Source organism: Cucurbita moschata, unplaced genomic scaffold, assembly GCF_002738365.1.
Source record: "Cucurbita moschata cultivar Rifu unplaced genomic scaffold, Cmos_1.0 Cmo_Scf00029, whole genome shotgun sequence".
In the NCBI taxonomy this organism is placed as follows: Eukaryota; Viridiplantae; Streptophyta; class Magnoliopsida; order Cucurbitales; family Cucurbitaceae; genus Cucurbita; species Cucurbita moschata.
Genome location: NW_019268545.1, coordinates 2,587,112 through 2,611,162, shown reverse-complemented (window position 1 = coordinate 2,611,162; position 24,051 = coordinate 2,587,112). Strand labels below are relative to the sequence as shown.

Sequence of the window (24,051 nt, the reverse complement as noted above, 5' to 3'; positions counted from 1 at the left end):
ATGTTTTAAAGCTGTGAGGTTGACGACAACATGTAAAGGACAACTAGCAGTGGACTTAGGTTGTTACAAACGGTATTAGACTCATACATGGGGCGGTGTGTCAGCGAGGATGCAAGACCCTCAAGGGGGTGGATTGTGAGATCCTACATTGATCAGTAGGCGGTGTGCCAGCAAGGACGGAGGGTCCTCAAAGGGGGTGGATTGTGAGATCCTACATCGGTTGGAGGGGAACAAAACATTTCTTATAAGGGCGTGGAAACTTTTCCCTAACAGACGTGTTTTAAAACTGTAAGGCTGATGACGATACGTAACGGGCAACTAGCAGTGGACTTGAGTTGTTACAAACGGTATTAGACTCATACATGGGGCGGTGTGCCAGCGAGGACACAGGACCCTCAAGGGGGGTGGATTGTGAGATCCTATATCGGTTGGAGAGGGGAATAAAACATTTCTTATAAGGGTGTGGAAACCTTTCTCTAGCAGACACGTTTTAAAACTATGAAGCTGACGACAATACGTAATGAGCCAAAGCGGACAATATCTGCTTGCGGTGGACTTGAGCTGTTATAATTAATGCAACTAGCTAGTAGGATTGCAAGGTAGTATTTCTCGAAGAAAGGAGATTGTCCTCTCAATCGTGCTCATTGTACATGAGGCGGTCATCCACCAAAAATGCATCTCGCCTCTAAGCATGTAGCTAACTCAATGGACTCGACGACTCGTGAATGAGTAGTTCATTTTCTTCAATTGGTATCGGAGCAATTTTTTTTGGATTAAAACTTTCACGACCCACTTTTTGAATTTTCGAATCACAAATCATGACCTACACTGATGTGGAGTTTTTTCGAGGAAACTTCTCCAAATCGATCCGGAGGTCTCGAGAACGTCCAAAATGTGATTAGAGACATGACGGAGAATGGTTGGCTAGCACCCGAGCATGTTATGGATGTGGTAAAGGTGTCCATAACGAAAGAGCCCGAAGGCCAACCAGCTAGCAACGAAGAATCCGAAAAGTAATTTTTTTCGCACCGATGGAGACGTTCGAAAAGAAGATGCTCATTATCATATTAGAAAAAGAGGCATGGTGTGTGGATTTAGGACAATATAATGAAGAGAATTAGAATATTTTAGGCATATATTGACTTTGAAGAAAGAGATGTTTTTTTAGGTGAAAAATTGGGAATGCATGGGTAGTGCAGTCCTAATCCCATTTGCAATTGGCACTCAAGATAATGCATCAACCGATTCCATAGCCCACTCGAAGCCCACGCTCTAGACGAAAACGTTACGTCAATATATGAACGAAAATCATACGTTAACGTTTCATAGATTATTCTAAATTTTTTAATATTACCTACGAAAATTCACAAGTATATTTTAAACAATAAAAAATATTTTTGAATTTAAAAAAGTTTAAAGGTGTTTTTGAAGTTTTATTTTTTTTTAAACATTAAGAATATTAATGAAAATTTTGAAAATTCAAAGGTATTTTTTAAATATTTTTTTTAGAGTTAAATGTCTGTATGGTTTCAACAAACCTCATTCGCCATTCGAGCATCGCTTGTGCAGAGTCTAAGCTTGTTCGACCACACACGCTGCCTGCGCATGCATGTTCAATCGTTTGTAACCCAACCGACTTGCCTCTAAACTAGACCAAGGCATTCGATTCGACCTTTCCTCTACCCGGGGACAAGGTCTGTCAATGCAGCGTCGTGTCTCATCTTGTCATCTCGATCTCCATCGACATGACCCATATATCTTGACGCCATCCTGAATCTCAGGATGTCGTCGGTCATTACAACTCGCTCAATCATGTCATCGAGACTTTTCTTTTTTTAAAAGATTAAGGATATTATTAAAATTCATGAAAGTTTAGAGATACTTTGAAAACAAACCGACGAGTTTAAGAATATTTTTATTAATTAGCAGACAGTCTATCAACAAAGTGAATAGTTGTAGTTATCGTTAATTTTTATTTTTATAATTTTGCAGAAACATGTGGGCCACGTTTTAAAGATGAAATGTGACGTGAGTTGTATCTGAAGGACCTTGACCTAAAATAAAAGTAATGAAGCTCAGTTCAGCATGAGCCATGTTCGGTTAAGGTAGAAAGAAACTCGTTGAAGCCATGAGTTTAAACGTTACATACTAACATAAACAGAGTTAATGCACGGTTAGTGCATCGGTAGAATATCAACACTCATTCAATATCAAATTTTAAATATAATATTGTTATTGATGTATTGGTAGTATATTATATTAGTACTCATTCATATATCATACCTATAATTTGTTAATGTCATCGATATACTGAATATGGTGTGCTCAAATCTTAATTCGTCCAATACACGAGTAAGTGACAACGCAGTCTTCTGTTATGGCCACGGTAAACACATGTGAGGGACGCACCATGAAGTTAGCCAAATGAGCTAATGCATCGCACACGCATTCGCTATCCACTTGCCTCGCCCATCGGCAACATTCCTCTTCGATGGGCGAGCGGCTGCGGTGGTGGTGCCCATGGTGATGCCCACGGTGATGTCCATGCCCATGGTCGTGGTCGTGGTCGTGCCCATGCCCGTGGGGCAAAGAAGGCGGAGAAATTGGGAGGGGCTCTGGGTTGAGAGGCAGCCTCGCACAAGCGTAGCTTGCGAGCGCAAACTGTGAAGAACAAAGGGGTTTTGGAGGGTATGACCATGCTTGCGCATCTATGTCGGGTATCATCAGAGCTAAAACGAACAATAATGCTGCTAATGTGTATGCGAATTCGAGCCGCCCCATCTGTTTGGTATTGATTAGTTGACCATTTTGGCATGTTCATTGGCTCTATTTATACACAAGGAGCTTTTGGGTTGGTTTGTCTTGTTTAGGTTCCAAGACGGTGAGCATTGTTTAGGCCCCATTCAGTTGGTGCTGTATGCCTCATCCCTTTTCAATGAGCCTCTTGTTAGGTGATATTCATGCATTATATTACAAAAGCTTCTAAAGAGTGTTTTCATCTAGAAGTTGATCCATTTTATTGGAGAATTATGGTTGAAACAAATGTCCAATTGAGTATAACCAACCTAACTATGAGATCCTGCATCGAGTCCGAGCAAGGACGCTGGACCCTGAAAGGGAGTGAATTATGAGATCCCATATGGGTTGGAGAGAGAAACGAATCATTCTTTATAAGGGTGTAGAAACCTCTCCCTGTGTTTTAAAAACCTTGAGGAGAAGCTAGAAAGGGAAAGCCCAAAGAGGACAATATTTGTTAGCGATGGACTTGGACTGCTACACTACCAACGAAGAAAGTGCTCCAACCGAGCCTCAATGTTTGCCATTGTGTTTGTCTCATTACCAATAGCCCTACATCTCCCACTCAATTGTGTCACCAATTGTCGATGCAGAACTCTGTCACTACTCTGATTCAGACACCATCGACATATGTGTTTAGTGTAAAATTTTCAATAATATCCTTAAATTTAAAGAAAAAAAAATTAAAAAATATATATACTATTAATTTTGGATGAAACCATTAATAAAAATTTTATTTAAGGGTATTTTTTTGAAATGTTTTTTTTAAAAATTAAATGGATATATTTTAAACCTTTTGAAAGTTCCATATTTTTGAAACATAGAATTAAGTGAACGTACTCCCCAGGCACGATACTTAACACATTAGCCATAACACTACACAAGTTGATACGCACAGCATCTAGTATCCATCATTTACGGCTAGGACTACTGAGGTATCTAATCTCATTTGCTTTCCTAGCTTTCGTCTCTTAGTGTTAATGTCGGCTCAACAGAGTACTTTCACTAATGGTGTTCTTTTCGATCTCAAAGCATTTCATCGCTCCACCGAAAATTCCCTCTGCCCATACCATGCTCCAGCTTGGTAGTTTCCACTGCATGTTCAAGGTTGAGCACTCGGATTTGTTCCATAAAAAATTAACGGTAAAAATATTTTTGATAATTTTTAAAAAATTAAAAAAAATTATTGAAAATTTTAAATTTAAAACTAACGACCTTTTGATTTGGAGGATATATAAAGGAGGCAAGTACGAAGTAGAAATTTTAGAGACGACAGATCGATTGCATCAGCAAGGCTGAAAGAACGACAGCTGCCGTGTCCAAATAATCGCCTGTGGTCTGGCCCACGTGGAATCAGAAGATCAGAAAACGAAAAAAGGCGCCACGAAATCAGAAGCGTCCAGTCAAGCGCGCCTTCTTCGCTTTCTCGTTGCTCATACCGCCCCTTTCCCTTCTGTCTGCCGCCCCTTTTTCCGGCAATGCTGCTCCTTAATTCCTTGACATTGGCCACCACCGCCGCCGCCTTCTTCTTCAACAACAACCACAATCATTACCAGGTCCCTGTGGTGGAAGCCGATGATATTCCTTTTCCCACTGCATGGTGGTTCGTTTACGCTGGCCTCTCCTGTCTCCTCGTTTTGTTCGCTGGTATTATGTCTGGCCTCACCCTTGGCCTCATGTCTCTCAACCTCGTCGAGCTTGAAATCTTGCAGCGCACTGGTTCTTCCACCGAGAAAAAGCAAGCTGGTCCGCTGTCTTTCCACTCTCCCTCTGGTTCAATTCTTTTGTAATTATGCTCGTACTCGCTTTTCATTGCTTGATTTCTATTTGCGTAGCTACTATTATTCCGGTGCTGCAGAAGCAGCACCAATTGCTAGTTACGCTGCTGCTTTGTAATGCTTGTGCTATGGAGGTATTCGATTCTGCACTCTCAAATTCTGTTCTAATTACGACTTTTCTTTTTCTTCAATTCAATCTATGGATTCAATGCTGAATACTATTAATTTCTGGTTACTTGCATCCCGCTCTTATTATTTGGAGCGGTCAGATTTATGGCAAGTCGATAATTCATTGCTGACGTTCATTTCGTTTTTAAATTTTCTTGAAGGCTCTTCCTATATACCTTGATAAAATCTTCCATCCTTTTGTCGCGGTTTTGCTATCTGTGACCTTTGTTCTTGTCTTTGGCGAGGTATAACATTTTTCCTATTGACAATACGTTTCATTCTATAACAAGCCTATGCCATATTGCATCTAATTTTCATTATGTAGTAGATTATTCCGCAAGCAATATGCTCGAGATATGGACTTGCTGTTGGTGCAAATTTTATATGGCTAGTGCGTATTTTGATGATCATCTGTTATCCAATTTCATACCCGGTTGGAAAGGTAACCTCTGAAGTAGGCAGAAAGCTGCTGCTGCTGCTGCTGCTGCATTCCTTTTTTTCTCTTGCATATGAAATTTACTATGTGCATGATTGCTTGTAGATTGTACTCTATTTCCTTATTCCACTCTACTCTGATCATGCATTGACTCCAAAAAGGTCGTCTATTAACCTTTTGTTGTTTTCCCTCTAATTGAAGTCGTCTATTTACTTTTCTATAAATTTCATGATTGGTGATTATATTAGGGTAATCATGAAATCCAGAATTTGAGTAAGCCTTAAATCTGCTAGTTTGTCTCGTATGCGTGCTGCATTATTTGAGCTGAACCCATGGGTTGTAGCGACCTATGATTGAACTAAACAATAAAGCATCGACTTTAAGTCTTTACTCATGTATTTCTTCTTTGGCTTCTAATGTAGGCTTCACTTTTGCAGTGTCAAAAAGTTAACCTGGACCTTCTTCCATATTCTCAACCTTCTCTTGCAGTATATATCTCCTTAGTTCTACCTTTTCAAAGAGAAAAGGAATAACTGTACTTTTTTTTTTCTTTTTTTTGTCAATGAAAAGGAGTAATTTGTCTTCCTTTTTTCTATCTTGTTTAATTAACTGTTTTGCGAACTAGGTGATTGCATATTTGAGATTGAAGAGATGTACACTGGGTTATTTCACTTTCTTCATGTGGCCTTTGTTATTACTTACCGATATTCTGGCTCTAGGTCTTGGATGCATTACTTGGTCACCATGATGCTCTGTTTAGGAGAGCTCAGTTGAAAGCCCTTGTTTCTATCCATGGACAAGAGGTAACAAGAAGTATAATATAGTAGCATTTGAAGTTAATGAGATATATTCTGGTTTGGACAAAGTATGAAAACCGTGCTATAACATTGTGGAAGGGTGCAAGATTTGATTAAGAGCAAAATGTCAGGGATTTATTATGAAATGGTCCTTAAGTTACTTTTTCATTTAGGCTGGGAAGGGAGGTGAACTCACACACGATGAGACGACCATCATCAGTGGGGCATTGGACTTGACAGAAAAGGTATCTATTCTCATAAGATGAGCCTTGTAATCTTTATGCATATTATGATTTATCTACCATCTTTGTTTTATCATGCCATTTTGATTTAGGGAAACGCCTGCATTTTGGTTTGGTATAAGAAAATACTTGTTCTGAAAACACGTGTATAGAATCTTAATAAAGGGTTAGTCTAATATAACAAGTATTCATTTTTTTCCTCTAGTAAATTGCCTGCATTTTGGTTTGGTATAAGAAAATACTTGTTCTGAAAACACGTGTATAGAATCTTAATAAAGGGTTAGTCTAATATAACAAGTATTCAGTTTTTTCCTCTAGTAAATTGGGAGTTTCAAGGATTTTTGCTTGCAAAATCTACTGGATATGTGGATATTAGTTGCTTTTTATACCATCACCATCTGGTTGTGTCCCTAGTCATTATGTATTTATTCATATGAACAAAATTTTCCTTGTACTTTTCAATATAACTTTACAGCTAATATATATCATATATGTGCCTCCTTAACATATTAACCATTTTCTATTCTGTTTTTTCATTTTCAAAGTTCCAATTTAATTCCTCACGTATTGCTTTTTTTATTTTTCAATCAAGTCCTTTTTCTGTAAACACTAAAAAGAAAGGTGTGGTAATTAAGGATGGATTTTTTTATTATTTTTATTGAGACCTTCGGCTGTTAGTCTCACTCATAAGCTTGACTCCTTTAAGATTATGAGACATCTTTTCGATTTACTTTGTTGTAAAGAAAATTTACAGATCAAATGACTGAACTTTCTGAATGCAGACTGCAGAGGCGGCTATGACACCAATAGAATCAACATTTTCTTTGGATGTGAATTCCAACTTGGACTGGTTAGTTTGGCATCAAAATCATGATTAATTTATTTCTTGTTAAACCTTGCCTTTCTGTTCATTTATATTAATAATGCTGATGATTGCTAATATCTTTTCTGGCAGGTTTAAATTCCTTGAATCCTCTTCTCTATCTCTATACAATTACTTTCCAAGATTTTTCTCTAAAAACTTTATCTCTTCTTCTCTTCACTTTTATTTCCCTGCCTCCACATATGTTTCTCTCCTCTTTAAAAAGCGGAAAACAAAAAATGGTTTCATGGTTTTTGTTTTTACAAACAGAAAAACCAAAAACAGAAAACAGAAATGATTATCAAACTAAACTGGCACCCAAGTAATTGCAAACTGATTTTTACCCTATTTCTTGTACAGGGAAGCAATTGGAAAAATACTTGCACGTGGTCATAGTCGTGTCCCAGTCTATTCTGAGAATCCAAAGAATATAATTGGTCTCCTATTGGTATCAGTAGAATTCTTTGCAATTACATTTATGCCTTCTCGTTTTCAACCTCCATTTGACTTGTATGTTTCTTTTCAAATGCAATGGCAAGCTCTCAAGAGTAGGAAATAACATCGCTCATTTTCTTAAAAAGAAATTCCAATTTTCTTTTGATTGTTGAGCCCTGCACTATCTTTTTCAATTAGTTGCAAGTTTTTTTTTTCCCCCTGGATTCAGGTGAAAAGTCTTCTGACAGTAAGAGCAGAAACGGAAACTCCAGTCAGTGCTGTTTCCATACGGAGAATTCCTAGGTAATGAATGTTCTTCCCTCATATCTAATTAATTATAAATGACTTCACCTCTTAACATGTTATGCAGGGTTCCTTCAGATATGCCATTATATGATATCCTAAATGAGTTCCAAAAGGGAAGTAGTCATATGGCGGCTGTAGTCAAGGTCAAGGAGAAGAATAAGAACTCAGTGTTTGTCAGTGATGGAGATAAACATGAGAAAAATAAATTTACCTCTAAGATATCTCCGCTTTTCATTCCCTTGCTCTCAAAACATGACAATGATTTGGAACGTGTTGATGTTGACATTGAAAAAGCTCCAAGGAATACTGATATCAGGCAAACCATGCAGCATAATGTGGTTGCAACAAATGGAGTGTGCAATTTGTTTGAAGATATTGAAGATGGGGAAGTTATTGGGATAATCACTTTAGAGGATGTTTTTGAAGAACTTCTGCAAGTGAGCACAACTTCCACGATTTATATAGTAGAAAATAATTATTAATTTGTTCTATCATGACAGGTAGGATTAGGCAGCTGAACTATCAACTTAAATTTTAACTCCTGGTGACCAATCTTTTTGTGCAAATAAAATTCATTTACGTTTTATCTTTTCTGTGTTTCTTCATAAAAAATGCACGTATCCATGTTTCAACGTATATTGTAAAAATAGATAATTGGCTTCCACTGAATTGCCTCATAATGCAGGAGGAAATTGTAGATGAGACAGACGTATATGTGGATGTCCATAAAAGGTACATATTTTTTTTCTTTTAGCATCAGGCTTATTTGGCTGATTGTGTGCTTGAATGTAGAATGTTTCTCACGTTTGTAGGATACGTGTGGCTGCGGCTGCAGCTGTGGCTGCTTCATCTGTGGCCCGAGCTCCATCAACTCGTAGGTTGCCACTTGACAGGTCAAAAGTCCACCGTAAGTCAAAGTCCAATTCTCAAGTTGTTGAGTACTTACTTTTATGTAGCTATTAGCAGCATTTCTAAAAGCTAAAATTGATCCTACATCAAAATATTCTTTTCTTGGTTTGTTCTACTCTATTTGATGAGTCTTTTTGGCCAATTATATCCATTACGGCTGAGTTAAATTGCATAAGATTTTGGAAAATGAACGAACTCCCAAGGTGTAATTGCCGTATCAAGAATACAGGCAACAGGAAGTGCTTTGTTATGACGTGTTTGGGAATGATTTTGTTTTGTTTTTTTTTTGTTATTCATTTACATTCTTTAATAAACAGGTATTTTAGCGATTCTATGTTTATTTTATCCCATTTCCATGATAACTTTCCAAGATCACACTTTTGTTTCTCCTTCCAAAATAATAAGAAATAGAGGGAAAGGTAGCAGAAATGTTCCCCAACGGGCCTTTATTTGCACTACTTTTTGACTAATAAATGTCTCTAATATTGTGAGCGTGTAAGTTAAATAATTTGTAATTCACAGGGAGTTCGAAGTAGGGTGGTCAAGATCCAGGAAGGCTGCTGGAGATGTAGATTCGATGAGATTTTAAGGAATTGCGCTGGTACTTCTACCTAGTATTAAAAGATGAATCAACAAAGTATCAAACGGAATTCATTACGTGCTTCACCAAGCTTTAAACTCTCCAGCTTCCGTAGTATCGATCAGAAGATTTTTAATTTTAGCTTTAGAATAAATAACCATCCTAAGAAAGCTCTGTCGTCATTACTTCAAGCAAATCAATAACGAGAATAGTATGAAATTTTCTCTTTCTTGTACACAGTAGAAGATAATAGTAGCTGCTGATGTAGAGAACGAAAGAGCAATATAATATGACTCGCTTTTGTTAATTCATCTTCAATGGGTTTTTGTGGGGGGAGAGTTACTGTAAATATATGTTTAGATAATTTATTATTCATCGGTCGGATTTGAGAATATTGATTTTCTTCTAACTCTTTATGAGAGGTGATGAATAGGTACACTCGTTATCTGGCATTGATCGTACTTGGGAATTCGTTTAACCTTGTTGCTCCTTGCCTGCACATAATCAGAACCTGGACTGGTCGTGCTACCTGCTTCCTCCCAAACTTTATTCAACCGGATGAAGAAAATAGGTATGTTTATATGATTCAATTTGTCATTCTAATTCTCCACTTTGTTTGTTTTTTGTTTTTGTTTTTGTTGATATCTTCCGCCAATAAAACATGTTTGCTCGTTTTAATTAGATCGTCTTTTCTCTTTCTCACACATGCTGTGGTTGAGAGGGTCTGATGCAATTGTCTTGTTCTGGTCAGTGGAAAACTGGTTCATTGAAGTTTGCAAAGATGCTTAGCCAACAGTGGCTGTATTTGGAACTAAATTATTCTAATCCATCATTATAAAGTTACGGACAATCTTCAAGGACTTGGAATAAATTAATGGCTCAGAGGAGTCATGAAAGGCCACAAAGTCAAGGAAAAATGGTTGGGGAGAGAAAACATTCACTAAGTTTAAATGTTGGAACACCTCTTTTCCTGAGAACATAGTGCAACCCTGGCCCTCTATCTTCTTCCAGAAACTAAGAGGAAGACTTCATGGACTTCTGAAAAGAGTATAGTGGACTTCTCAAAAAGTGGAAAACTTGGAAACTTCTTTATTTTTCTTTTAATAATCATTCAACCACAGTGAATGTAGGAGAAAATTGCTTAACTTTTTAGCAATCCAGTTGAAGGCAATTGGCACATCTCCTACAGTGGATGGTACCTAAAAAGCTATTCAATTTGGTACGGATTGAAGTTAGTGTGCGGTGATTTTGTATCCAGGTTCTGAAGTAATCCAATGACTTGGCTCGCAAACTCCTCGATGTGACGATCTATGATTGAATTAGGTTATATGGGGATCCCATGATTAAGTAAAAGAACATCAATACAACCACCCTTTTAGTGGCCAAATCGTGATTATAATGAACTCTTGTTTGTTGTTATGGATCCCCACAAGAATGGGTAGGATAGAACAGAAGGATTCACAGCATAATTGATCTATGTTTCTATGGAAGGAGTATAGAACATAGTATTTCACACAGTGAAATAAAAGAACATTTCTCTGCAATCCTAGTTGACACGATTCGATCCTCAACTGTACATAGTGTCACTTGTTCTCGTCTACAACTCGAACACATTCTATGCTTCTTCAACTCTGTATATTATAGTTAGCGTAAGAGAGTGTGGAGTCCTTAGAGACAATTTGCCTTCTCTTAAATCTCTACCTTTGGCTTTGGATGAGTAGTTAATCATGCCAACATAGAAGCATCACAGCACATCTCCAGATGATATAAAGTCTTGCCCTCTGCTCTCTGATTTGCTTTGAACATTGCTGCCATAACCAGATCTTTGAACTCCTCATGATGAATGTAAGAACAAGAAGAAGAAGAAGAACTAAAAGAGAGAAACAATGGAAGTTTAGTTTTTGTGGCCTGGAGATGAACTAAGAGGGTAGTGATTATATAGAGAGAGGATTGTGAAGCTTTGTGAGAAACAACATGTGGTGGGAGACAGATGTTGGCCCATGATTGGTCTACTGTCTAAGAGAGATGATAAACAGGCTTATTCTCCTTGTCCCCTTGCTACGCCCACCTGATATAGACTCCTCATCTGTTTCCTCCATTGTAGGGCAACACTTGTATAACTTATTCACATCTACTGTTTCGCGAATTCTAGAGTCCACCAGATAATTGAGCATGGCCAAAAGGTGGGAGAAAATATCAATTGGTTTATATTAGATCAGGAGGGAGAAATTATGGTATACAGCAGCCATAATTCTCATGTCAAGCCTTTCTTATCTAATAATTAACTGATAGACTCCCGAGAGCTGTCAAGTCTCTGTACATGGAACGAAATCTGGTAATGATGATTTGGTCAACACTTAAAAAACTTTTTAAATTAAAATTCTAATGATGATTTAGTTGGTCGTTTATAATTACATTTGGTAATTAAGCGAACAAATTCGAATGCAAAAAAATTTATTCAACTTAGATTGTTAGCAAATATTGTCATATTTGAGTTTTTCCTTTCAAATTTTAAAATGACACCTTTAACACTCCAAACCCACTGCTATTAGATAGTAGATATTGTCTTTTTTGGACCTTTCTTTCCGGGCTTTATAATGACACACAAGGAACTTAACTGTAAAAGTCTAAGCTCACCGTTAGTAGATATTGTCTTCTTTGGACTTTCCTTTCTAGACTTTACAATGGCACACAAGGAGCTTGACTGTAACAGCTCAAGCCTACTGCTAGCAAATATTGTCTTCTTTAGGCTTTTTTTTCCGGGATTTAGAATGACACATAAGGAGCTTAATTGTAACAGCCAAGCCCACCGCTAGCTGATATTATCTTTTTTGAGTTTTTCCTTCTGGGCTTTTCCTCAAAATTTTAAAGCGTGTTTACTAGGGAGAAGTTTCCACACCCCTATAAAATATGGTTTGTTCTCCTCTCCGACCAACGTGGGAGGTCGAAGTATAGACCTATTGAATTGAAAGGCAGGATGGAAACTGGCCACTTCATCCAATTATTGTAGATTTGGAATAAGTAGAAGAGAATAACCCACGGATAAGTATGAAACGAAACCCACTTCTAGTTGTTCCAATCTCAAATCCAAATACAATTAATGTTGTCCGACATGCCGTCCACCTATCATTGCCATACTCAAAACTCTTTCACTTTCCTCTTCGTCTCTGCTCTTTTTTCCTGCAGCACAGCCCTTCCTCCTTTCCTCATGTTCGACAGGTCGGCCCACTCCAACCTTTTGATGGCCCCAGCCCACGTGAGAGTTGTTCGTGCATCTCGTGGGGTTGCCGTTTGTCAATGAACTGAGTACATCCATTGCAAAAGTCATGTTATCTTATCTTTTGCTTTCGATAAGGTGTTTGAGGCCAATCTAACTGGATATTTTGATGGTTGTGAATTGTGAATTGTGATCCAATTCCATCTTTACCCTACCTTGCATGTTTTCAAGACTTTTAATATCAACTCTTTTCAAAGTGCCTGTGTCCCATTTTTATAATCACATTTCCAATCCTCGTTTGACCAAATGATTCTCTGTCGACATGTTCATTGAGTCTGTTGGAACCTATCTTGAACAAGGCGAATAATTTTTGTTTAAACAGAATATGGGAGAGGGAGCGGTGAGAGATTTTTTCTCATTAGCTTAACAGGGTCAGGAAGAGGATTACATTCCCTGTTCTCATCTCCGACCTCGCCCCAATGCCCACTATGTAGATACATACATATACACTTGTTAGGTAAAAGTTATGTTGTAGATACATACCAAAGGCATATGCTGAGTTTTCTTGATGAAAAGCATCAAACTTTGGGTGAGAAATGAAAGTGGTAGGAATAGGCACATCCTTGGTTTCTTCAAGCCGTATTACCACAAGGGAAGAGAGCTTAAGGAAACAAATCTGACAACTCATGAAACTACCACAGCCACTTATTGCAGCAATGCAATAATACGAGGAGTGTATGCAGCAATATTCCCCCCAACGTCAACTTCATGGGTTTGAGGCTCAAATATTTCCAATCCAAAACAGTTTTGAGGTTGAGTTTGAGGCTCAAATATTTCCAATCCAAAACAGTTTTGAGGTTGAGTTTGAGGCTCAAATATTTCCAATCCAAAACAGTTTTGAGGTTGAAAGAGTTTGGGGCTAAAATTTCATCCTCGTCATCGTCCCAATAATCAGAAAAGAGCGAAAGAAATTCAATTATTATTGTCGGCTTTGAATCCCCATCGGCTATTTTCAATCTCCGACTCTCCTTCCTTCTTACGGTGGAATTTATGGTGCTTCTTTTCGATGTTGGCCATAACTTCTGTCCATTGACAGATCTGATTAGATTGCTAGGCTCTCTTTTGATAATGACCGTTGTTATTATGTCCCAAACTATATTCAAATCTTTATCGGAATAGCTCAAATCACTAGAATCAAAACTCCAATGTAAATCTTGATAGGTTCCTTATGAAAACTAAGGAGAAAATTTTTATGTTGAAAATCTTCTTGCTTACTGATTTCGATTGTTTTAGAAGTAAATTTCGAATAAATTCCTCTTTTTTTTTGTGGATTTTGATATTTGTTTATTTTTTTATGGATTTGGGTGAAGGTTATTAATGTTTTACCTGAGATATTATGTTGGGTAGACTTATTTCCACTACGAATCGCTGATTAACTTCGAGTTGTGCTCTGTCTAACATGACTGACTCAGATAGGTATCATAGTTGGTTTAGACTTGAGTCACTCCCTTTTATGTCCAAACAGCTTTATTTTCATGAGGAATTGTGTCGGAATAAACCTAATTCTATTAGGAGGTCGTCATTTGACTGCTACATACACTTAATTTATAATATAGACTCTGCATGGGTACCCTAACAAGTTTAGTGCAGAACTTGTTAATTGTATTCCTAGACCAATTGGGCTAAAACAAAGGTAGGTAAGTACTAAGAAAAATGTGGACAATTAGGCAACACTTTTTAAGTATTGATATTGAGGGTCTCACGTATGAGAGTCATTTTACCCTTTTAAGTGGGTAGCCGTGGGGCTACTGGAAGAGTATATATTTTATGTTCACTCGTTCTATTCTTCTTTTCTTTTCAAATTGTACTTAGAGTTACGAAATGCATGACAATGATGTTCCGTCTAATCTAATAAAGCTCGTATCTTAGATATTTTGTAGTGGTGACACTCTAAAATTCAGTTTAAAAAATTCGGTTGTTATACTATTTTTGTCGTATAGCTTGCATACTCTATATGAAAGAATACAACATTTTATTCAAATTTAATTCGAATAATTTTAACTATTTAAAGAGAAAAACAAAATTAAAAACTTAAAAGGAACTATTAGAATTAAAAAAAAAAAACATTATGAACCCATGAGATGATTTGGAAAGTTTAAAGAGGATAGAAAGAGGCTAAAATATAAGAAATACACGTGAATTTGACCTTTTGTGTTAAAAATACTTTATTTAAAATTTGCTATATTCCTCTTTATTTATCCTAAAGGTTTAAAAATTGTCTTTAGAGAGAAATTCATTAAAATTTTGGATGACTCGAAAGGTAAGAAATGAACACGATAATTCCTAATTATATTTCTACGGTAATGGAAACATTTTCGAAATAATTAAGATAATATTGTAAATTTTGAAATAGTATTTAATAATATTGTAAATTTTGAAACAATAGATAAAGAAAAAAAAAAAGAAAAGAAAAAAGGTGTTTTAAAAATAAATGATAAAGTTGGGGGTATTTTTTTTTTTGAAAAATTAACCAATAAGAAGATGAAAAAAAACAGAATCAAAACCGATGAAACAAAATTCGCCCTACGTAAAATAATCCAGCCGCCAAAATTTCTCGCGCAGCTGTCCTTCATTTTTCGGACAGAACGAGGTCGATGCGCCGGAGAGATTTCTTCATTTTTGATGCAGCCATTGGATATCGAAACTGAACTTCTCAGGTTCAAGGTAAGATTTCATTTTCTTTCCTATATTTGAATTTCAAAAGTTTTTGACCGCAACTGGACTGTAATCGGAGACAAACCCATTTGTCAATCCAAAAATTCCACCAAACCTTCTCTTGTTTTGATTCGAATTTGAAATTCAGTGAACTCCCGACCGTCATTTACCCCAAATGGACATTGCTTTCAATTCTTCGTCGTTACTTCGATTGAACAAGATTCCCACTGCCCTTGTCTTTCCCACTCATCCTCGTAAGATTTCAGTCGTCCAATCCAAGCGGTTTGTTCCAATGGCGGCCCTTACAGTTTCCAATGCTATAGGACTGTCGGAAACATTCAGCAAATTGAAGGAACAGGGCAAGGTAAATTTGTTCAACCGTTTATTATCTCCAACTTTAATTTTTTGACACTTCGTTTCTGGGTTGTTTGTTTATATTTGCTCTTGTTTTGTTGAATTATACTTCTTCTGCATTTTGGTGTTCACTGTTTGATACTCTTGAGAGTCCTCATTTCAATTCAATCTAATCAATCCAAGTCTTTACTGGGTTAAATTCTTTCACCAATGCTTAATTGGGATTGATCATGAGATGGGTTAGAGTTCTTCATTCATCAATGTTGTTCTAAATTCATACATGTTTTAAAGGTCGCATTTATCCCCTACATAACTGCTGGTGATCCTGATCTTTCCACCACGGCTGAGGCATTGAAGGTTCTTTCCAACCATGGATCAGATATAATTGAACTTGGTGTTCCATATTCAGATCCCTTGGCAGATGGCCCTGTTATACAGGTTGAATATCTCTCTATCTCTCTTCATTTTTTTCATTCTTAATGTATTGTTCCTTATTCAATTGTCTTTGAATGCGTTCTGTAGGCTGCAGCGACTCGGTCCTTGGCTAGGGGGACAAACTTTAGTGCAATCATTTCTATGCTGAAGGAGGTACTCTCGTTGTACCATGAAACGTGCTGTAGATAATATTAATAGTTTTTCCTCTTCCAATTTTGATCTCAAATTATTTTAGGTAATAGAAAGAATAACTGTCACTTATATAACGACTTAACGCACACCAAATGTGTTATTTTGCGAACTAGGTATAATGAGGTATAGTAACCTAGTCATTAACATTTAAGGTTGTCGTTTGAGAATTTGTTTAATTAGATAATACTGGAACGGAGTCACACTCGAAGCTGCATTTCACCAGGCTGTAAAATTTGTCTTTCCTTTAACGAAGAAATATGTACGTGTATACTTAAATTAGCTCTTGCACTTCTTTTTCGTTAGGAAACTTGAGTTCTCGTGCACGGCATCATCAAATTAAATGTCTTTTGGAATAAGCTTCTGTCTCTATATGCTTCACTGCCATTTAGTTTCTCATTAATGGAATTGAAAGTTGACATATTTTTGTTTTGTTTCCGGCTGCTTAGGTTATTCCTGAACTGTCTTGCCCAATTGCCCTTTTTTCATACTATAACCCAATTCTTAAGCGTGGCGTCGAGAACTTCATGATGACAATAAGAGATGCTGGTGTACATGGTAATTAATGAATTAACCCAATCTTTTATAATGAATTATGTTCAAACTTTTTATCAATTTTTTTTGCCCTACTTTCAAGATAACATGACAATTAGGTCAATTGTCTGGTACTAAATGTTATGGGTTGGCATTTGCTCTAACTTGCTAGAAATGTTGGTTTATTTAGTAGAACATCATTAAATTGTCATTTTCTTTAACCCAGAGAACGGTACAAAACTGAAGTATGTATTAAATTGTCATTATATCATTGCTTAATGAACATGATATTCCAAAATCCTTGTTTCAAATTTATATGTGCACTTGGTGTGAGGTTCTAATGAGCTTGTTTCTGAAATCATGAACTTTGCGAACAACTTCTTTTCTCTTAATGAGAAAAGAGAGGACAGAGGCATATAGGAAGATTATCTGTCTGCTTCACTATTATGTGATTATCTAACTTAATATCATCAACTTCGTGATGAGTCAATGACTATTTGAAAATGAATAATGTTACAACTCTAAATGTAATTTTTCTTGCTTTACAAACTTCCATGGAAAGAAACCTTTCTGAATCTTCGGTTCGTGAATATGTTTGTAATTACATTGCACTTTCTTGCAGGGCTTGTTGTTCCGGACGTTCCTCTGGAAGAGACTGAAATTTTGAGAAAAGAAGCTGTAAAGTACAACATCGAGCTGGTGAATTCCTTTTCTCATAATGGTTGTATTATCTAAATTGATTATTTGTTTTAGGTTTTTGATATTTATTTATGATTTTTACTTAAAGATATTGCACATAGTGGCAAAAACAACCTCTGAAATGGACCTAGCAAATGGAACAGTCCAAAGATCTTGATAACTTCCCCGTTGATTCCACACGTAAATTAGGGACATAATCTGCAGTGCTGAAGATTAGTATATTATTACTTGGTTGAACCTGCAGAGTATCCAGTTTTCTTGATCACGATTGTTAAGGCGGAAAACAGTTGCCTCGAGTACTGAAAATTATTTGATTGTTGAACTGTACTTCCCTGCATTCTTTTCATATCTGTAGAATGAAATTATTAAGGTAAAAAGTAGCCAATTCGACTCGTTTGTCTAAAGATAGGATGATTAGTTGTTATACATCATCCATTTGTTTGGTAATGCTTTGTTCACGAAATCAGAAAAACGGGCGAAATCTGAAGAACAGGTGGAGTTGTTATACATCATCATTAGTTGTTATACATCATCATTAGTTGTTATACATCATCCATTTGTGTGGTAATGCTTTGTTCACAAATTCAGAAGAACAGGCAGAGTGTATTGTTTCTAGATATTTGCTGGTTCTTATGAATTTTGTACTCTGCTAAAGGTACTCTTAACTACACCGACCACGCCTAAAGATAGGATGAAAGCGATCGTTGAAGCTTCAGAGGGATTTGTGTATCTTGTAAGACCTTTTTCTGTTTTTGTCTCTTTATATGCAAATAAGTTGTAGCTTTTTCTTGTTGTTCATGGTGTCATTGAACTTGAAATTGTCTTGCTTGTAACATTACCATGACGGCACATCTAGAGTGTTCCAAAATTATTTTTCAGAATGGTATTTTAACAATGTGATTATTTTCAGAACCCTCTTTTTGATGGAGTTAAGTTATAGAACAACAACAGAATTGTGTAGGAAGAAGAGAGATCGTTTTCGGTTTTGTTGGAGCATATTGCTTTAATCGCTTTGTTTTCGTGCACAAACGGAATGATAGATTGCATTGAAAGAACAAGGAGTTTTGGTGAAGATAGTAAATTACAGTTATTCTCTATGTTACTTCCTCTGTATTATACCATTGAGATCGAGTCGAAATTACGATGTCCTTCTCTGTCAGACTTGCAATATGAAATTTGTTTTCGTTCGATTATAGGTGAGCTCCGTAGGAGTTACCGGTGCCCGTACATCAGTGAGTGATCGAGTTCAAACTCTCCTTGAGGAAATCAAAGAGGTGCATCTTCTTCAGTCTTAATAACTATCTAGGATGTACTTGTAATAGCTACAAATTTGAAAGCTGATGACTTTGAAACCAATCAATAAAATAAGCCTTACACTCTCTACTTTGTTTGGCAGGCAACAGAAAAACCAGTGGCAGTAGGTTTCGGTATATCAAAACCCGAGCACGTGAAACAGGTAAAAGAATTTCGTCATACACTGAAACAGTTTACTTCTCCTGCATTTTTTCTGGATAATATGTTGTTGTGTTCGTCCATAGGTGGCCAACTGGGGGGCTGATGGGATCATAGTTGGTAGTGCTATGGTGAAGCTGTTGGGAGAAGCTCAGACTCCTGAAGAAGGATTGAAGGCACTAGAAAGCTTCACCAAATCCTTAAAATCTGCTCTCTCCTAATCAAATTTTGATGGAATAAGAGGTCAGCTAGCTCTATCACTGAAGCCTGCTAGTGTTTTACAGTCATCTTTAAATGATACTTAAAACATTTCTCTTTCTTTTTAGCTGAATAAGACTGTCAGTTTAGTTCTGTTTAAGGATATTGCTTGGTGTTTTAGCTAATATAAGTTTTGTTCTTTCTGGTTCAAAAGGTTCCACTCTCATGCCTGCATTTTTGTTAAGGTTTTGAGTATAGGAAGCTCTTTAGTTGAAGGACGTTTCAAACACAAGTTAATGTGTGTAAATTTGCAATAACTAAGAGCTCGCCAATAAATCTAAGAAACTCAGCCAACTAAAACTGTTACAAAATCTATATAGCATGTGATAAAACATGGAAGACTGAAGGTATTACCGACCGTGCACTCATCTCTACAAGCCTCCTCTTAAATAATTATCTACCGGTCTAATTCTGTGAGATTCCACGTTGATTGGAGAGAGGAATGAAGCATTCCTTATAAGGATGTGGATGCGTCTCCCTAGTGGACGCGTTTTAAAACTTTGAGGGGAAGCTCAGAATGGAAAGCCCAAAGAGAACGATGTGTGTTAGCAATGGGCTTAGGTTGTTACAAATGATATCATAGCCAGACACTGGGTTGTGTGCTAGCAAGGGCGCTACCCCTGAATAAAGGGTGGGATTGTGACATCCTATATCAGTTGGAGAGGGGAACAAAGCATTCCTTATAAGGGTTGGAACCTCTCCCCAGTGGACGCGTTTTAAAACCGTGAGGGGAAGCCTAGAAGTTGGAGAGAGGAACGAAACATTACTTATAAGAGTGTGGAAATCTCTCCTATTGAAGGGAAGTCCAGTAGGGAAAGCCCAAAGAAGACAATATTTGTTAGTGGTGGGCTTGGGTTGTTACAAATTCCAATCCAGAGGCCCCGTTGGTATGATAGAGTTCAAGCATAGATCTCCTCTATGCGTCATCTTTTAAGACTCACCACTTCTTCGTTCGACACTCAAGAATTCCGATGAGTTAAAGGCAAAACTTTGTGACCATTTGTTAGGGACAACAACCTTCTACGTATCTCTACAATAGTATAATATTATCCGCTTTAGACATAAGTTCTCGTGACTTTACTTGAAGAATGACTCAAATGAGTTTATACCAATCGAGATATTATCCATAGAATTAATGATCGGATTTAAAGTTTTGAAAGGTGCTTCTATCTGTGCATGAGAATGAGAATTTGAATAATAATTTGTTTGGATGTATGTATATGATGATTATTATGAAGGGCCATGCCTATTCTTAAATTTGAAGTTTTGGTATAACCACAATTTTCCCTGTCACCCATCAATGCAATACCTGTCCTTGTATCAATTATTGTTTGGTGGGCTTAATATTCATTACATGCACCAAAGTTTCTCTATTTAAATTTATTCTACCCATCAACATCATGCCTTTAAGATATTGAGCTACATCAATTTGTGCAAATTTGAATTTCGAAAAGAATAGTTCGACTCATCTGGTTCTAAATTTTAATTCGTATCAAGTATTTAACAACTCAAGCTCACTGCTAGCAGATATTATGCCCAAAGCTTACCGCTAGTAGATATTGTGCCCAAAGCTCCTCGCTAGCAGATATTGTGCCCAAAACTTATTGCTAGAAGATATTGTGCCGAAATCTCACGGCTAGCAGATATTGTGCCCAAATCTCACCGCTAGCAGATATGGTGCCCAAGGTTTACTACTAGTAGATATTGTGCTCAAATCTCACCGCTAGCAGATATTGTGCCCAAGGTTTACTACTAGTAGATATTGTGCTCAAATCTCACCGCTAGCAGATATTGTGCCCAAGGTTTACTACTAGTAGATATTGTGCTCAAATCTCACCGCTAGCAGATATTGTGCCCAAGGTTTACTACTAGTAGATATTGTGCTCAAATCTCACTGTTAGCAGATATTGTGCCCACATCTCACCGCTAGCAGATATTGTGCCCAAGGTTTACTACTAGTAGATATTGTGCTCAAATCTCACTGTTAGCAGATATTGTGCCCACATCTCACCGCTAGTAGATATTGTGCCCAAAGCTTACCGTCATCAGATATTGTTCTCTTTGTGCCTTCCCTTTTAGGCTTTCCCTCAAGGTTTTTAAAACGTGTCTCATAGGGAGGGGTTTTCCATACAAACAATGTTCTGTTCTCCTCTCCAACCGATGTACGATCTCACAATCCACTCTTTTCAGGGTCAGCGTCCTCGCAGGCACTCGTTTCTCTCTCCAATCGATGTGGGATCTCACAAATTAGATCCATAAAAGTTTCGGAACTAAATTTATAATTTTGAAAGTTCAGAGACCAAATACACACGTTAGTCTTAAAATTCAAAGGTTCGAATTCCTTTATCGACACGATTAGGTTAAAACTTTAATGAGTCAAAATTGGTCAAAACGGGCTTTGCTGGCTCCCTCTCAACATACAGTCTGTTTACTATTATCATTCCAACCAAGAACAGACATAGCCACCAAGCTCTCAAAGCGAAAGAAACGATGTCGTTTGAAGAGACAGAGCTGAGGCTAGGGTTGCCTGGAAATAATGTTAGATCAGAAGTGAGGAGGAAGAGAGGGTTCCATGAGGAGCCAGGTACAAATCACAAGCCTCCCCTACCCAAGTAAGTTCTACTTCGTCTTTTAGAGTTCGAGTAACGTTTTCTTAGGGTCGATAACGTAAATCACCACTGAATCGAAAAGCTTAAATGGATAGAAGTAAGTAGAAAACAGTCTTAAGTGGAGGTCAAAACGTACACGGATTGTATTTGAGTTGAGTTGGGTTGAGAGAATTTTTTGAACAAACTCGAAATTCCAGGTTGGTTAGGTTGATGACCCGAACAACCCGAATAGAGTTCATTACTCAACCTAACCCAACCCAATTTTTATCGTTTGAGTTAGTCCAAATTAGTCGAGTTATCAAGTCATAATAGCACCCCTAATTAGAGAAAGATAAATGGCATTATAGAGGTTCTAAGTACATACAAGACCTCTAACTCTGTCCCTTACCGAGATTACTTTAACACAACCCGAGTGTTTACTTAAGCTTATGGGTTGATCGAGAATGTCGAGTAATATTGTTGTTGCGAGCTTTGTAGGGCACAAGTGGTAGGTTGGCCACCAATAAGGTCGTACAGAAAGAACAGTCTAGCCCTCCGAAAGGGTAGCAACGAGGAGGTGGTGCTAATCAGTAGGAATAAGAATGGAAATATCGGAGCAGCTAGGTTCGTGAAGGTTAGCCTCGATGGTGCACCTTATCTTCGCAAAGTCGACTTGACCATGTACAACAGCTACAAACAACTCTCCCATGCCCTAGCCAAATTCTTCGGTGCCTTCACCATTGGTATTTAACGGGTTCTCGAACTTTTAATCAATAAATTCTCGAAACATTAGAATCTAGACGTGTAATTTAACGTAATTTAACATAATTTACAGAAATATAAAGAAATTTAATAATTTTTTTTTTTTCATTTTCCCCGACTCTAGGTCACTATGGATCCCAAGCAGTTGGGATGAAAGACTTCATGAATGAAAGCAAACTAATAGATCTTTTGAATGGTTCGGACTACGTTCCAACCTACCAAGACAAGGACGGTGATTGGATGCTCGTCGGTGATGTTCCATGGCAGTAAGTGATAATTATCTAGAATTTTTAAATATTTTATTTTAGTCTTCAATTTGTGAAAATCTACTATGATTCAAGGTTCGATTCGAAAATAACTGTATCAAATTTGTGCTAAATCCACCGTGAAAGATGCAAGAAATAACTCGAGTATAATACGTCTCGCAATATCCATGCAGGATGTTTGTTGAATCTTGCAAACGTCTACGTATAATGAAAGGAAAGGAAGCCATTAACCTCGGTAAGATTGATAGATTTGTGTGTTTTCAGTATCAGTGAATGTAGAGATTTGAATTTATCGAACATATTGTTTTAAACAAGTCCTAATCTATATCCTTAACATATCGGGACGTTTTTTTTTTTTCACCGAGGGCTGTAGAGAAATGCAAGAACTCCAAGAACTAACTTCACCTTTGATATGGGCAAGGCATGCTAATTGGTTGGTGTGATTTGCATATATATATATATATATATATATATATCAATCATAATGTATAATATTAATTATGTATCTTTGTGTAGTGTTTGTGTGTATACAATATGGTCTACTTTTTATTTAAGTGATTTAATTTGTATTGTGATTAATGTAGAATATAATCTTTGTTCCATCCCGTTTTCGGTTCCGTTTAACTAACGTAGAGAAATTGCTCCCTGCTTCCTCCTCCATTTTTTGTTTAAACAGAGATTCTCCATCATGTTTGAGGCAGGTCCTCACGACTCGATTTCAATTAAAGGTTATAATTGATACTCATCTTCAAAATTCTAGTCAATTTGAGCATAATTTAGGCGACACAGATACAAATTACAATATTATAATGTTAATGACTCGATCTCTCCCACTCTTGAAATTGCCCTCCTTCGAGAACTGCTCAATCCCACCACTGGCAGATATTGTCCTCCTTGGGATGTTTCATCCGAGCTTTCCCTCAAGGTTTTAAAATGCGTCTACTAGAGAGAGGTTTCCACACCCTTATAAAGAATGTTTTGTTTCCCTCTTCAATTGATGTGGGCTCATAATCCACCCTCCTTCGAAAACCAGTGTCCTCGCTGGCACTCGTTTTCTTCTCCAATCGATGTTGGACCTCACAATCCACCCCTTTCAGGACCTAGAGTCCTTGCTGGCACACCACCCCGATGTCTGGCTATGATACCATTTGTAACAACTCAAACCCAGCCATAGTAGATATTGTCCTCTTTGAGCTTTCCCTCAAAGTTTTAAAATGCATCTGATAGGGAGAGGTTTTCACACCCTTATAAAGAATGTTTTGTTTCTCTCTCC

At 37.2% G+C, this 24,051-nt stretch overlaps 4 protein-coding genes across 7 annotated transcripts; 3 read left to right on the top strand and 1 right to left on the bottom strand.

Annotated features, from left to right (window-relative positions):
• The first annotated feature begins 90 nt into the window (after positions 1 to 90).
• Positions 91 to 9,616, top strand: LOC111463815 (putative DUF21 domain-containing protein At1g03270). The gene is made up of 14 exons (XM_023107737.1): positions 91 to 95; positions 4,064 to 4,542; positions 4,632 to 4,708; positions 4,904 to 4,987; positions 5,071 to 5,184; positions 5,898 to 5,981; positions 6,149 to 6,220; positions 7,000 to 7,067; positions 7,440 to 7,527; positions 7,744 to 7,817; positions 7,885 to 8,257; positions 8,506 to 8,552; positions 8,633 to 8,727; positions 9,252 to 9,616. The coding sequence occupies exons 2-14, from the start codon at positions 4,275 to 4,277 to the stop codon at positions 9,263 to 9,265; spliced, it is 1,458 nt and encodes a 485-aa protein (XP_022963505.1). The 5' UTR covers positions 91 to 95; positions 4,064 to 4,274; the 3' UTR covers positions 9,266 to 9,616.
• Positions 9,617 to 10,378: 762 nt separating this feature from the next.
• LOC111463822 lies at positions 10,379 to 11,476 on the bottom strand. Its single transcript, XM_023107749.1, has one exon. The coding sequence runs from the start codon at positions 11,145 to 11,147 to the stop codon at positions 11,031 to 11,033; it is 117 nt and encodes a 38-aa protein (XP_022963517.1). The 5' UTR covers positions 11,148 to 11,476; the 3' UTR covers positions 10,379 to 11,030.
• Positions 11,477 to 15,088: 3,612 nt separating this feature from the next.
• LOC111463818 (tryptophan synthase alpha chain) lies at positions 15,089 to 19,315 on the top strand. Of its 2 annotated transcripts, none has more exons than XM_023107740.1 (10): positions 15,089 to 15,250; positions 15,390 to 15,605; positions 15,887 to 16,033; positions 16,118 to 16,183; positions 16,669 to 16,777; positions 17,376 to 17,452; positions 18,108 to 18,185; positions 18,649 to 18,726; positions 18,849 to 18,908; positions 18,991 to 19,315. In XM_023107740.1, the coding sequence occupies exons 2-10, from the start codon at positions 15,417 to 15,419 to the stop codon at positions 19,123 to 19,125; spliced, it is 939 nt and encodes a 312-aa protein (XP_022963508.1). In that variant the 5' UTR covers positions 15,089 to 15,250; positions 15,390 to 15,416; the 3' UTR covers positions 19,126 to 19,315. The 2 variants fall into 2 exon arrangements, with proteins under 2 accessions (XP_022963508.1, XP_022963509.1); XM_023107741.1 differs by having other exon boundaries at positions 15,092 to 15,250; positions 15,508 to 15,605.
• Positions 19,316 to 21,444: 2,129 nt separating this feature from the next.
• On the top strand, positions 21,445 to 23,360 carry LOC111463819 (auxin-induced protein AUX28-like). 3 transcript variants are annotated; one of them, XM_023107743.1, is made up of 5 exons: positions 21,449 to 21,774; positions 22,249 to 22,493; positions 22,637 to 22,778; positions 22,952 to 23,013; positions 23,152 to 23,352. In XM_023107743.1, exons 1-5 carry the CDS (start codon positions 21,653 to 21,655, stop codon positions 23,175 to 23,177), a joined length of 597 nt encoding a protein of 198 aa, XP_022963511.1. In that variant the 5' UTR covers positions 21,449 to 21,652; the 3' UTR covers positions 23,178 to 23,352. The 3 variants fall into 3 exon arrangements, with proteins under 3 accessions (XP_022963512.1, XP_022963511.1, XP_022963513.1); XM_023107745.1 differs by having other exon boundaries at positions 21,452 to 21,774; positions 23,144 to 23,360; XM_023107744.1 differs by lacking the exon at positions 22,952 to 23,013 and having other exon boundaries at positions 21,445 to 21,774; positions 23,137 to 23,352.
• The last annotated feature ends 691 nt before the right edge of the window (positions 23,361 to 24,051 follow it).